This window comes from Anomaloglossus baeobatrachus, chromosome 12, assembly GCF_048569485.1.
Source record: "Anomaloglossus baeobatrachus isolate aAnoBae1 chromosome 12, aAnoBae1.hap1, whole genome shotgun sequence".
Lineage (NCBI taxonomy): Eukaryota > Metazoa > Chordata > Amphibia > Anura > Aromobatidae > Anomaloglossus > Anomaloglossus baeobatrachus.
Window position 1 is genome coordinate 62,562,297 of NC_134364.1, and position 14,664 is coordinate 62,576,960.

General features: G+C 47.1%; 1 protein-coding gene across 1 annotated transcript in view; it reads right to left on the bottom strand.

Moving 5' to 3' along the window:
* Positions 1-3,218: 3,218 nt before the first annotated feature.
* Positions 3,219-14,664, bottom strand: part of COA8 (cytochrome c oxidase assembly factor 8) — a 28,809-nt gene continuing 17,363 nt past the window's right edge. The window contains 3 exon segments of the mRNA XM_075331049.1: positions 3,219-3,350; positions 6,382-6,472; positions 8,024-8,087. Of these exon segments, the coding sequence (XP_075187164.1) occupies positions 3,263-3,350; positions 6,382-6,472; positions 8,024-8,087 (243 nt within the window). The 3' untranslated portion in view covers positions 3,219-3,262.

Here is a 14,664-nt window from a genome sequence, read left to right on the forward strand (position 1 = left end):
TCATGTCACGTGACTTCCGGTGGGGGCGGGGTAAGTGACTGTCATGGCGGCGCCCATATACATATCGCTGCCAGATTTTGGCAGCGAAATGTAAGGGGTTAATGGCCGCGGGTGGAAGCGATTCCACCCGCGGCTAGCAGGCACACATGTCAGCTGTTGATAACAGCTGATATGTGCGCGGATCGCTGGCGCCTGCCGGCGGCAGGGGGCGGGGCTTACCGGCACACGATCCATGACGTACCCAGTACGTCATGGGTCGTTCTATACACAAGGCCTGATAATTAAAGAATCAGAATGTATCCGGCCTCTTCTTTATCAAGCAAAGGCTGCCATTTTTTCCAGCAGTCACATGGAAAATTAATGGAGCAATAATATATATAAAATACTGGAGCTGATGAGTGTGGGTGATCATGAGTAGCTAAAATTACACAGAGGTTCAGATTCAGGATCTCTAGCTGAATGGAAAATCATTTTTAAGTCCTTGTACAAAACATAGTAGAGGGAATTTACTGCCAAACCTTGGTTAGCAGCTTCCCCGCTGTTCAGAATTATTCAGGAGGAAATGACTAATTAGTCACAGAGCAGAAAACATGACAGGCAGCGAACGAGTAAAAGAGAAAAAACAGCAGATTAGGAGAAATGTAATGACGGCCGTGTAATTATCTCATGTACGATACACGATTGTCATCAGCTATTATCATCGCTGTCCTCTGCAGATTTTATATGCATCAATCTGCATGGAAAATCTGCTGCATTTCTGTTACGTGTTCATTTACTAATTCATGTGTTAGCGCACCAGTTTGTTGCTGCGCTTCTTTCCATCTGTAAATATTGTAAAACAGTAACTGCAAAATTGGACTGCTATGGAGTTCTATATAGAAACTATATTTTTTAGCATTATTTTGTATATTTCCGTTTTCCAGGAAAACACATCTTGCGGTTGGAGTTTTAAAAGAGAACAAATTGTGCTATACTCACCCTCTCCAGGTCCAGCGCTGTATCTATGCAATTGCTCCTGGTGCCTGTTGCGTGGTTCGCTGACATCATGTTGATAGAGCTGCAGTCAATCAGTGAGATCAGCAGCTCATGCCGTCTACATTGGCAGAGCAGCTGAGCTTAGGGATTGGCTGCAGTGCTGTCAATGAGACGTCAGTTTTCCAGACAACAAAAGATACCTGGTTAGTGGCACAGACTCAGCACTGGACCCCAGTAAGGGGACTAAAGCACAGCTTTCATTTTTAATATTTTTTTGTTTAAACAAACTGTATACAATGTAAAGAGTTGGAACAGTTTGTAAGGACAAGGATATACGGTACTCTTTATAAATATAAAGCATATTATACAGCGGGGGGGGGGGGAGTATTTAGTCAGCCACCAATTGTGCAAGTTCTCCCACTTAAAAAGATGAGAGGGGCCTGTAATTGACATCATAGGTGACCACAACTATGAGAGACCAAATGAGAAAACAAATCCAAAAAATCACCGCGTCTAATTTGTTTTACAAATTATAGTGGAAAATTGTCATCTAAAAACATGCAAGATTTCTGGCTCTCACAGACCTGTAACTTTTTCTTTAAGAGGCTCCTCTGTCCTCCACTCATTACCTGTATCAATGGCACCTGCTGTTTGAACTTGTTATCAGTATAAAAGACACCTGTCCATAACCTCAGTCACACTCCAAACTCCACTATGGTGAAGACCAAAGAGCTGTCGAATGACACCAGAAACAAAATTGTAGCCCTGCACCAGGCTGGGAAGACTGAATCTGCGATAGGCAAGCAGCTTGGTGTGATTAAATCAACTGTGGGACCAATAATAGGAAGATGGAAGACAAAGAAGACCACTGATAATCGTCCTCGATCTGGGGCTCCACGCAAGATCTCACCCTGTGGGGTCAAAATGATCACAAGAACGGTGAGCAAAAAATGCTATAACCACATGGGGGACCTAGTGAATGACCTGCATAGAGCTGAGACCACCGTAACAAAGGCTACCATCAGTAACACACTACGCCACCAGGGTCTCAGATCCTGCAGTGCCAGACGTGTTCCCCTGCTTAAGTCAAGACATGTCCAGGCCCGTCTGAAGTTTGCTAGAGAGCATTTGTATTATCCAGAAGAGTTATTGGGAGAATGTCATATGGTCTGATGAAACCAAAGTAGAACAGTTTGGTAGAAATACAACTAATCATGTTTGGAGGAGACAGAATGCTGAATGGCATCCAAAGAACACCATACCTACTGTGAAGCATGGGGGTGGCAACATCATGTTTTGGGGCTGTTTCTCTGCGAAGGGACAAGGACGACTGATACGTGTACATGAAAGAAGGAATGGGGCCATGTATCGTGAGAATTGAGTGCAAACCTCCTTCCATCAGCAAGTGCATTGAAGATGAAACGTGACTGGGTCTTTCAGCATGATAATGATCCCAAGCACACACCGCTAGGGCACCAAAGGAGTGGCTTCGTAAGAAGCATATGAAGGTCCTGGAGTGGCCTAGCCAGTCTCCAGATCTCAACCCCATACAAAACCTTTGGAGGGAGTTGAAAGTCTGTTTCCCAGTGACAGGCCCAAAACATCACTGCTCTAGAGGAGATCTGCCTGGAGGAATGGGCCAACATAGCACCAACAGTGTGTGCCAACCTTGTGAAGACTTACACAAAACGTTTGACCTCTGTCATTGCCAACAAAGGATACAGTACATCACATATTATTGAGATGATCTTTTGTTATTGATGAAATACTTATTTTCCACCATAATTTTCAAAAAACATCTTTGAAATCAGACAAGGTAATTTTCTGGATTTGTTTTCTCATTTTGTCTCTCATAGTTGTGGTCACCTATGATGTCAATTACAGGCCGACCTCATCTTTATAAGTGGGAGAACTTGCACAACTGGTGGCTGACTAAATACTTTTTTACCCCACTATGTGTGTGTAATATATATATATATTATATATAGTGTCTCGTGGGGCAGCTATATTTAAACCATATTTTGTGTATAGCTGCCCCCCGAGACACTATATATAATAATATATATATATATATATATATATATATATATATATATATATATATATATATATATTATATATAGTGTCTCGGGGGGCAGCTATATACAAAATATGGTTTAAATACTTATCCCGGAGTATCTATGAGCTGACGGTGAAGCAATGCGCGCCACTACATAAGAACATACCACCGACAATGATACCTGTAGGTTTCTAAATTGCATTTAATAAAAATTGTAATACAATTTGGCTAGTTCCCTCGAATCTTCTTCAGCGCTCTTTGCAATGTGACTTTTCCCATAAGGAACGTGATTGTAAAATTCCTCTTGTACCATTCTCTGAAAACAAAAAGAAGGAAAAAAAACAGACTTCAATTAGTATAATAAATACTACACCTTCAGTATAATATTTTACTGCTAAATATGAAATCTGCCTCTACCTCTAGGTCTGAGGTGCTGTATAAATTATATAATAGCAGTCTTACTGCCAAGAATCCACAGATCGGTAATGTCTACCATAAAATCTCTATAAATACGTTGCGTTGTAATAGGAATCTAAATATACATCAGCAGAAAGATAGCCTGGCAAATTGTGAACTCTGCTGGTACTCTGCTGCCCGGCTAATCCACCTGTCCCCCCGCTACTCCCCGACCGCTCCTCCCTGCTAATCCCTGCACTGGCTTCCCATTGCCCAACGACTCCAGTTCAAAACCCTAACCATGACCTACAAAGCCATCCACAACCTCTCATCTCCATCTATGTCTACATCTGTGACCTAGTCTCCCGGTACTTACCTGCATGTAACCTTCGATCCTCACAACATCTCCTTCTCTGCTCCCCTCTCATCTCCTCTTCCCACCATCTCATTCAAGATTTCTCCCGTGCCTCCCCCATACTCTGGAATGCTCTGCCACAACACATCAGACTCTCTCCTACCTTGACAAGCTTCAAAAGGAACCTGAAGACCCACCTCTTCCGACAAGCCTACAACCTGCCGTAACCCTCAGTCTGATACAGCGCTGCACTATCAGCTCTACCCTAACCTACTGTATCCTCACCTATCCCCTGTAGACTGTGAGCCCTCGCGGGCAGGGACCTCTATCCTCCTGTACCAGTCTGTGCCTTGTATTGTTTATGATTATTGTACTTGCCCCTATTATGTATATCCCTTTCACATGTAAAGCGCCATGGAATAAATGGCGCTAAAATAATAAATAATAATAATAATAATACTCACATATGGGAAGAAATAATGCTAAGGACAATACAAAATATGAGAAATTTATAGAGCAATAGTGTTGCTATGGGTATTACTAAACATTTATAGCTACAGTGGTGTGACACAAGGAACAACTGAGGCAGGAGGGGTCAGCACACAGCAGTACAAGGGTGAGAATGGTCCAGCACACAGTAGTACTAGGATAGGCCTCATCTGGCACACAATACTGCTATGGTAGGAGTTTTCCTGCACACAGCAGTATGAGGGCGTGATTGTGCAGTGTACAGTAGTATGAGGGTGGAAGTGGTCTGCCACATAGTGATGAATACTAAGGCCCTGTGCGCACTTGCCGTTTTTTGCCGCAGATTTCCTGCGGTTTTGCTGCATGTTTCGCTGCAGAAAATGTTCATAACATCTCTGCAGTGAATCACCAGCAAAACCTATGGAAAAAAAAATGCTGTGCGCACTATGCGGATTTTGACAGCTGCATGTTTTGCTGCGGGATTCCCGCAGCAAAAACAATTGCACATCGCTGCGGGATTTCACTCCATTGACTGCAATGTAATCGTGAAATCCTGCAGGGAATAACGCAGGCAGCAAATTCTGTGCGGTTCATTGCGGTTTCCTGCGTAATTCCCTCCGGTATTTCGCGGTTTACCTGCGGTAATGTACAGTGCTGCCTGCAGTTTGCAGGGAAGTGATGTCATTATGGCAGGAAGAGGAAGCGGAGGAGAGTAAACACACACATCACATAGACACATCACACTCACACACACACAGATCACACTCACACACAGACAAATAGAATACACATAGAAAGCAAACGGACATATAGAAAAAAAAACACGTGGGCTCCGCCGTATTTTTAGCGTCCAGCCAAGGTAAGCACACAGCGGCGGCCCGGTATTCTCAGGCTGGGGAGGGCGAGCGGCAGGGTTAATGTCCCCCGCCTCACTCCCCGCTCCCGCAGCCGAGAATATCAGCCGCAGCTGCCCCGGGACTGTCGCATCCATTATGCGACAGTACCGGAGTGTCCCCGGCTCTTCCTGCTGCCGTGATGCTGTGGCAGTCAGGGTAATAGAAGGAGTTAATGGCAGCGGATCGCCGGCACTAAGTCCCGGCTTGATCATAGCAGCGTCTGTGTGACAGCTGACATGATCAACCCGTAAGTAAAGTGAAAAAACACACACCGAAAAATCCTTTATTTTAAATAAAACACAAAAAAGCTCCTGGTTCACCCGTTTATTAACCCCCCCCGAAACACACAGGTCCGGCGTAATCCACGTCCTGCGATGCTTGCATCCAGAAGCGAGTGACACTGACACAGCGCTGAATGCAGCCTCGCAGCGAGACAGCAGAGGTAATTACCGGTCATTTCCCACGGCCGGTAATGTGAACACACATTACTGCTCGGGAGAAATGCAGTGATCTGTCCTCTATCTATCTATCTATCTATCTACCTATCTCTCTATCTATCTATTCTTCTATCTATTCTTCAATCTGTCTATTTAGCTATCTATCTTGGAAGGAAATGACTTTTTTTTTTCAATGTGCTTTATTGCATTGAATGCATTAAAGTACATGTACCAACCCGCACGCGGCAAAACCACGGCAATACCGCGGTAAAACTGCAGCAAACCGCATGCGGTTTTCATGTGCGGTTTGCCGCGGTTTTTTACGGCGGGTGCGGTAATCTTTCAGATCCTGCGGAATTTTCTTGAGAAAATTCCATTTTCCAGTGCGCACAGGGCCTAAGGTGGGAGTGATCTGGCACACAGTAATACTAAGGCAGGAGTTGTCCGGCACACAATTATACTAGGGTGGAAGTAGTCCAGTAATGATACAAGAGCGAGAGTAGTCTGGCACGCAGTAGTGCTCTGTAAAACGAAAACCAGAGAAAAACACTGAGGTGGGATGAAGTATCCCAACATAAGGAGAGTTGTAGACGGAATAATGTAATAGGTTGGGGAGGTGGGGGATAGTTTCCAGCAAATACACAAAAGAGGTGGGAATAAGACGTTACTCAAAATAAAAGCCTCACAATACAGAACAGTTTTGTATATCATCCTCCCAACTATCAGACGGACATCCCATAATATACTATAAACTGTGTGCTGCCGTCTTACAGTGGGAATAAGTGATACAATTACCTGTTATACTGTACATGTTGTGAAAAGTTCTTGCTGAGGAAATTCTTATAAAACTCCGCCATCACTTCTGCATCCAGTGTCCTCTTCCGTCCTGTGAAGGGCAGAGAAGATGTTTGGCACGGACGGTACATTGGCCGAGCACCATGTATTAATCATCATGATGAGACAGCGACGTGCGGAGAGTCATCAGACGTTATGTTCAAGATGGAGAGAAACACATTCCTATTGCCTTGAATCAGCAATATTCAACCTGTGGATCCACCACTAGTGCAAAACTACAACTCCCAGCATGCTATGTGAGCTTGATCTGCAACATTTGGAGATCTGCCATGTACTTGTAGTAACACTGCTTGTGTAGAAATAAAACCATAAATTGCCTTCTGCATACAAAAAAAAAGTTAGGTGATAAATGTCTGATCACTGAGAACCCCAATGCATCGTGACCCAGCGATCTCTAAAGCAGGGGGGTATTCAGCATTTAAATTGAGGGTGGAGAGTCACACATGCACCATGATGGACCAAAGTAGCCAAACTCTGCCTTATTATTACAACTTGTCCCCTTAGAGCAAAAGTCTGCTGGGGCTGAAGACATCGGCCGTGCTCCATGCTACCAGGTAATAGAACTCAGCATGTTCCAATGTAATGTCCCCTGATGAACTCAGTTCAACTTTGCAAAGGAAAACTGACGGGACAACTACGTAAAGACACAATGACTGGTATGACTATTGGTACATTGGTACGACTATCGTTATGGGACATACGTAATTTACTGCTGGGGATTTTAGTCTGTTTTATGACTGGGTAAAATATAAGAATAAAGTTTTGACGACTCCAAAATGGTGGTCAATCAATTATAATACCCAAAATCAGAGATCACCTAGGGCATAATAAGGACCGTCACCAGATCCCAGACTTATTTCCTTGGAGAATCAAGGAGAAAAACATGAATGGCCCAGTGACCAAAAACTAGAACAAATTGTCATGGCTAAACGTACGGATTCGATCCGGTGACCTGTGGTGTAGTGGTTGTTTCCTGTCTGATGGGCTATTGCCTTTTCTTGCCTGTCTAAATGCTGATGGTTCTTATGGTCTTTGCTTTCCTATCTTGGTTCGCTCCTCTCCAGGTGTTTCTCATTTTCCGGTTACTGTTTTCCCTATCACATTCTGGGTTGCATTATATACGTTCACCCCTCATTGCTGGCTATATCTTTATGTACACTTGTATCTTGGAGTTCCAGCCCTTCAGAATAGAAGTTTGCCTTTTAACCATACACCAGTTAAGTGTCTGCTGTAATATTGTGTTTTCTTTCCCAGCCCCTAATACTTTCCCCTTACTGGAACTTGTTTCAGCTTATCTCACACTGGGTTGCTATTTTTTCCTGCAGATCTTTTGCCCCCCATTGTACACAGTGTGTGGCGGCCTCCCCTCTAGTCTTTCAGGAAGTACAAGAAGCCCCTTTGGCAGCCTTTTAGGTAGCCAGGTACGAGGTGGTGCGGTTAGTTGTGTGGCTAGGGTCCTTTAAACTGTACAGGGACCAGTTGGGTGCAACCACACCTTCCCCTTTCTCATAACCCATCTGTGCGAGAGTGATTTATGTTCATAACACATATACCGACCGAGTCATCCCCCAAGAAGTCTCACCTTCCTCATCTCTCAGTCCCAAACCCAAGGCATCAAGTTTTGAGATGATAAATTCTTCTTTTTCCTGAAACAAATAAAAAACAAACAAACACATTCAATAATGAGAATGGGATTACAGCCTGCAGTATAATCCGGCCATGAGTCTAATAGGAAGATAGTTCCCGTCTGGACTGCAGGGTGTCTGACTATCAATATCAATAACTAATGCACTAGAGAAGAATAGGGAGAGAATAGAGTTATAGTTAGTGTTTATATATATATATATATATATATATATATATATATATATATATATATACACTAGAGGGTGGCCGATTCTAACGCGTCGGGTATTCTAGAATTTATTGTGTAGTTAATGTATGATTTTTGTTATATATATAGATGTTGTTGTGTGTAGTTGCCAAGTGTTTGTGTAGGGCGCTGTAAATGTTCTGAGTGTTGCCTGGGTGTGGGGGGGGTGAGAGCGGTGTTGTTTGTGTGTTGCGTTGTTTGTGGAGCGCTGTGTGTCTGCAGCGTTGTGTGTTTGTGGTGCTGTGTGTGGTGCGCGGTTTGTGTGGGTGTGTGTGTGTGTTTTGGGGGGGAGGTATGTTTTGTGCAGTGTGTGTGTGTGCGTGTGTTGCGCGGTGTGTGCGTATATTTGTGTGTGCCACGGTGTTTGTGTGTTGGGTGTTCTGTGTGTGCGGCGTTGTCTGTGTGTGGGGGTGTCTGTGTAGGGCGGTGTTTGTGATTCCCAGTGTGTGTGTGGTGTGTTGTGCGGTGCGTGTGTGTGTGTTTTGGGGGGAGGTGTGAACCCCCATTGTGCTCCATCCCCCATGCTGCACACCCCCCATCATGCTCCATCCCCCATCGTGCTTCATCCCCCCATTGTGCTTTATCCCCCCATGCTACGCACCCCCCCTCGTGCTTCAACCCCCCATCGTGCTTCATCCCCCCATGCTGCGCACCCCTCAGAGAGGAGTATAATAGGAGGACTATAATAGGAGGAGTATAATAGGAGGAGTACTCCTGGGGAGAGAGGAATATAATAAGAGGAGTAGTCCTGGGGGGAGAGGAGTATAATAGGAGTAGTCCTGGGGGGAGAGGAGTATAATAGGAGGAGTATTCCTGGGGGGAGAGGAGGATAATAGGAGGAGTAGCCCTGGGGAGAGAGAAGTATAATAGGAGGAATAGTCCTGGGGGGAGGGGAGTATAAAAGGAAGAGTAGCCCTGGGGAGAGAGAAGTATAATAGGAGGAGTAGTCCTGGAGGTGAGGAGTATAATAGGAGGAGGAGTCCTGGGGGGAGAGGAGTATAATAGGAGTAGTTCTGAGGGGAGAGGAGTATAATAGGAGGAGTAGTCCTGGGGAAAGAGGCATATAATAGGAGTAGTTCTGAGGGGAGAGGAGTATAATAGGAGGAGTAGTCCTGGGGAAAGAGGAGTATAATAGGAGGAGTAGTCCTGGGGGGAGAGGCGTATAATAGGAGTAGTCCTGGGGGAGAGGAGTATAATAGGAGGAGTAGTCCTGGGGGGAGGGGAGTATAATGGGAGTAGTAGTCCTGGGGAGAGAGAAGTATAATAGGAGGAGTAGTCCTGGGGGAGGGGAGTATAATAGGAGTAGTAGTCCTGGGGAGAGAGAAGTATAATAGGAGAAGTAGTCCTGGGGGGGCAGGAGTATAATAGGAGGAGAAGTCCTGGGGGAAGAGGAGTAGTCCTGGGGGGAGAGGAGCATAATAGGAGGAGTAGTCCTGGGGGGAGAGGAGTATAATAGGAGGAGTAGTCCTGGGGAGAGAGGAGTATAATAGGAGGAGTAGTCCTGGGGGGAGGGGAGTATAATAGGAGGAGACGTCCTGGGGAGAGAGGAGTATAACAGGAGGAGTAGACCTGGGGGGAGAGGAGTAGTCCTGGGGGGAGAGGAGTAGTCCTGGGGGGAGAGGAGTATAATAGGAGGAGTATTCCTGGGGAGAGAGAAGTATAATAGGAGGAGTAGTCCTGGAGGTGAGGAGTATAATAGGAGTAGTAGTCCTGGGGGGAGAGGAGTATAATAGGAGTAGTTCTGGGGGGAGATAGGAGTAGTCCTGGGGGGAGAGGAGTATAATAGGAGGAGAAGTCCTGGGGAGAGGAGTATAATAGGAGGAGTAGTCCTGGGGGGAGGGGAGTATAATAGGAGGAGTAGTCCTGGGGAGAGAAGTATAATAGGAGGAGTAGTCCAGGGGGGGGAGGAGTAGTCCTGGGGGGAGAGGAGTAGTCCTGGGGGGAGAGTAGGATAATAGGAGGAGTAGTCCTGGGGAGAGAGGAGTATAATAGGAGGAGTAGTCCTGGGGGGAAAGGAGTATAATAGGAGTAGTCCTGGGGGAAGAGGAGTATAATAGGAGGAGTAGTCCTGGGGAGAGAGGAGTATAATAGGAGGAGTAGACCTGGGGGGTGAGGAGTATAATAGGAGTAGTAGTCCTGGGGGGAGAGGAGTATAATAGGAGGAGTAGTCCTGGGGGGAGAGGAGTATAATAGTAGTAGTTCTGGGGGGAGAGGAGTATAATAGGAGTAGTCCTGGGGGGAGAGGAGTATAATAGGAGGAGAAGTCCTGGGGAGAGGAGTATAATAGGAGGAGTAGTCCTGGGGAGAGAGGAGTATAATAGGAGGAGTAGACCTGGGGGGTGAGGAGTATAATAGGAGTAGTAGTCCTGGGGAGAGAGGAGTATAATAGGAGGAGTAGTCCTGGAGGTGAGGAGTATAATAGGAGGAGTAGTCCTGGGGGGAAAGGAGTATAATAGGAGTAGTCCTGGGGGAAGAGGAGTATAATAGGAGGAGTAGTCCTGGGGAGAGAGGAGTATAATAGGAGGAGTAGACCTGGGGGGGGGTGAGGAGTATAATAGGAGTAGTAGTCCTGGGGGGAGAGGAGTATAATAGGGAGAGTAGTCCTGGGGGGAGAGGAGTATAAAAGAAGGAGCAGTCCTGGGGGGAAAGGAGTATAATAGGAGTAGTCCTGGGGGAAGAGGAGTATAATAGGAGGAGTAGTCCTGGGGAGAGAGGAGTATAATAGGAGGAGTAGTCCTGGGGAGAGAGGAGTATAATAGGAGGAGTAGACCTGGGGGGGGGGGTGAGGAGTATAATAGGAGTAGTAGTCCTGGGGGGAGAGGAGTATAATAGGGAGAGTAGTCCTGGGGGGAGAGGAGTATAAAAGAAGGAGCAGTCCTGGGGGGAAAGGAGTATAATAGGAGTAGTCCTGGGGGAAGAGGAGTATAATAGGAGGAGTAGTCCTGGGGGGAGAGGAGTATAATAGGAGGAGTAGTCCTGGGGGGAGGGGAGTATAATAGGAGTAGTAGTCCTGGGGGGAGGGGAGTATAATAGGAGTCGTAGTCCTGGGGGGAGAGGAGTATAATAGGAGGAGTAGTCCTGGGGAGAGAGGAGTATAATAGGAGGAGTAGACCTGGGGGGGTGAGGAGTATAATAGGAGTAGTAGTCCTGGGGGGAGAGGAGTATAATAGGGAGAGTAGTCCTGGGGAGAGAGGAGTGTAATAGGAGGAGTAGTCCTGGGGGAGAGGAGGATAATAGGAGGAGTAGTCCTGGGGGAAGAGGAGTATAATAGGAGTAGTAGTCCTGGGGGGAGAGGAGTATAATAGGAGGAGTAGTCCTGGGGGGAGGGGAGTATAATAGGAGTAGTAGTCCTCGGGGGAGAGGAGTATAATAGGAGGAGTAGTCCTGGGGGAAGAGGAGTATAATAGGAGGAGACATCCTGGGGGAGAGGAGTATAATAGGAGGAGTAGTCCTGGGGGGAGGGGAGTATAATAGGAGTAGTAGTCATGGGGAGAGAGAAGTATAATAGGAGGAGTAGTCCTGGGGGACGAGGAGTATAATAGGAGGAGTAGTCCTGGGGGAGAGGAGTATAATAGGAGGAGGAGAAGTCCTGGGGGAGAGGAGTATAATAGGAGGAGTAATCCTGGGGGGTGAGGAGTATAATAGGAGTAGTAGTCCTGGGGGGAGAGGAGTAGTCCTGGGGGGAGAGGAGTATAATAGGAGGAGTAGTCCTGGGGGGAGAGGAGTATAATAGGGAGAGTAGTCCTGGGGAGAGAAGAGTATAATAGGAGGAGTAGTCCTGGGGGAGAGGAGGATAATAAGAGGAGTAGTCCTGGGGAGAGAGAAGTATAATAGGAGGAGTAGTCCTGGGGGGTGAGGAGTATAATAGGAGGAGTAGTCCTGGGGAGAGAGAAGTATAATAGGAGGAGTAGTCCTGGGGGAGGGGAGTATAATAGGAGTAGTAGTCCTGGGGAGAGAGAAGTATAATAGGAGGAGTAGTCCTGGGGGGGCAGGAGTATAGTAGGAGGAGAAGTCCTGGGGGAAGAGGAGTAGTCCTGGGGGGAGAGGAGCATAATAAGAGGAGTAGTCCTGGGGGGAGAGGAGTATAATAGGAGGAGTAGTCCTGGGGAGAGAGGAGTATAATAGGAGGAGTAGTCCTGGGGGGAGGGGAGTATAATAGGAGGAGACGTCCTGGGGAGAGAGGAGTATAACAGGAGGAGTAGACCTGGGGGGTGAGGGGTATAATAGGAGGAGTAGTCCTGGGGGGAGAGGAGTAGTCCTGGGGGGAGAGGAGTATAATAGGAGGACTATAATAGGAGAAGTATAATAGGAGGAGTACTCCTGGGGAGAGAGGAATATAATAAGAGGAGTAGTCCTGGGGGGAGAGGAGTATAATAGGAGGAGTATTCCTGGGGAGAGAGAAGTATAATAGGAGGAGTAGTCCTGGAGGTGAGGAGTATAATAGGAGTAGTAGTCCTGGGGGGAGAGGAGTATAATAGGAGTAGTTCTGGGGGGAGAGGAGTATAATAGGAGTAGTCCTGGGGGGAGAGGAGTATAATAGGAGAAGTCCTGGGGAGAGGAGTATAATAGGAGGAGTAGTCCTGGGGGGAGGGGAGTATAATAGGAGGAGTAGTCCTGGGGAAAGAAGTATAATAGGAGGAGTAGTCCAGGGGGGGGAGGAGTAGTCCTGGGGGGAGAGGAGTAGTCCTGGGGGGAGAGTAGGATAATAGGAGGAGTAGTCCTGGGGAGAGAGGAGTATAATAGGAGGAGTAGTCCTGGGGGGAAAGGAGTATAATAGGAGTAGTCCTGGGGGAAGAGGAGTATAATAGGAGGAGTAGTCCTGGGGAGAGAGGAGTATAATAGGAGGAGTAGACCTGGGGGGTGAGGAGTATAATAGTAGTAGTTCTGGGGGGAGAGGAGTATAATAGGAGTAGTCCTGGGGGGAGAGGAGTATAATAGGAGGAGAAGTCCTGGGGAGAGGAGTATAATAGGAGGAGTAGTCCTGGGGGGTGAGGAGTATAATAGGAGTAGTAGTCCTGGGGAGAGAGGAGTATAATAGGAGGAGTAGTCCTGGAGGTGAGGAGTATAATAGGAGTAGTAGTCCTGGGGGGAGAGGAGTATAATAGGAGGAGTAGTCCTGGGGGGAGAGGAGTATAATAGTAGTAGTTCTGGGGGGAGAGGAGTATAATAGGAGTAGTCCTGGGGGGAGAGGAGTATAATAGGAGGAGAAGTCCTGGGGAGAGGAGTATAATAGGAGGAGTAGTCCTGGGGGGTGAGGAGTATAATAGGAGTAGTAGTCCTGGGGAGAGAGGAGTATAATAGGAGGAGTAGTCCTGGAGGTGAGGAGTATAATAGGAGGAGTAGTCCTGGGGGGAAAGGAGTATAATAGGAGTAGTCCTGGGGGAAGAGGAGTATAATAGGAGGAGTAGTCCTGGGGAGAGAGGAGTATAATAGGAGGAGTAGACCTGGGGGGGGTGAGGAGTATAATAGGAGTAGTAGTCCTGGGGGGAGAGGAGTATAATAGGGAGAGTAGTCCTGGGGGGAGAGGAGTATAAAAGAAGGAGTAGTCCTGGGGGGAAAGGAGTATAATAGGAGTAGTCCTGGGGGAAGAGGAGTATAATAGGAGGAGTAGTCCTGGGGGGAGAGGAGTATAATAGGAGGAGTAGTCCTGGGGGGAGGGGAGTATAATAGGAGTAGTAGTCCTGGGGGGAGGGGAGTATAATAGGAGTCGTAGTCCTGGGGGGAGAGGAGTATCATAGGAGGAGTAGTCCTGGGGAGAGAGGAGTATAATAGGAGGAGTAGACCTGGGGGGGTGAGGAGTATAATAGGAGTAGTAGTCCTGGGGGGAGAGGAGTATAATAGGGAGAGTAGTCCTGGGGAGGGAGGAGTATAATAGGAGGAGTAGTCCTGGGGGAGAGGAGGATAATAGGAGGAGTAGTCCTGGGGGAAGAGGAGTATAATAGGAGTAGTAGTCCTGGGGGGAGAGGAGTATAATAGGAGGAGTAGTCCTGGGGGGAGGGGAGTATAATAGGAGTAGTAGTCCTGGGGGGAGAGGAGTATAATAGGAGGAGTAGTCCTGGGGGAAGAGGAGTATAATAGGAGGAGGAGACATCCTGGGGGAGAGGAGTATAATAGGAGGAGTAGTCCTGGGGGGAGGGGAGTATAATAGGAGTAGTAGTCATGGGGAGAGAGAAGTATAATAGGAGGAGTAGTCCTGGGGGACGAGGAGTATAATAGGAGGAGTAGTCCTGGGGGAGAGGAGTATAATAGGAGGAGGAGAAGTCCTGGGGGAGAGGAGTATAATAGGAGGAGTAATCCTGGGGGGTGAGGAGTATAATAGGAGGAGTAGTCCTGGGGGGAGAGGAGTAGTC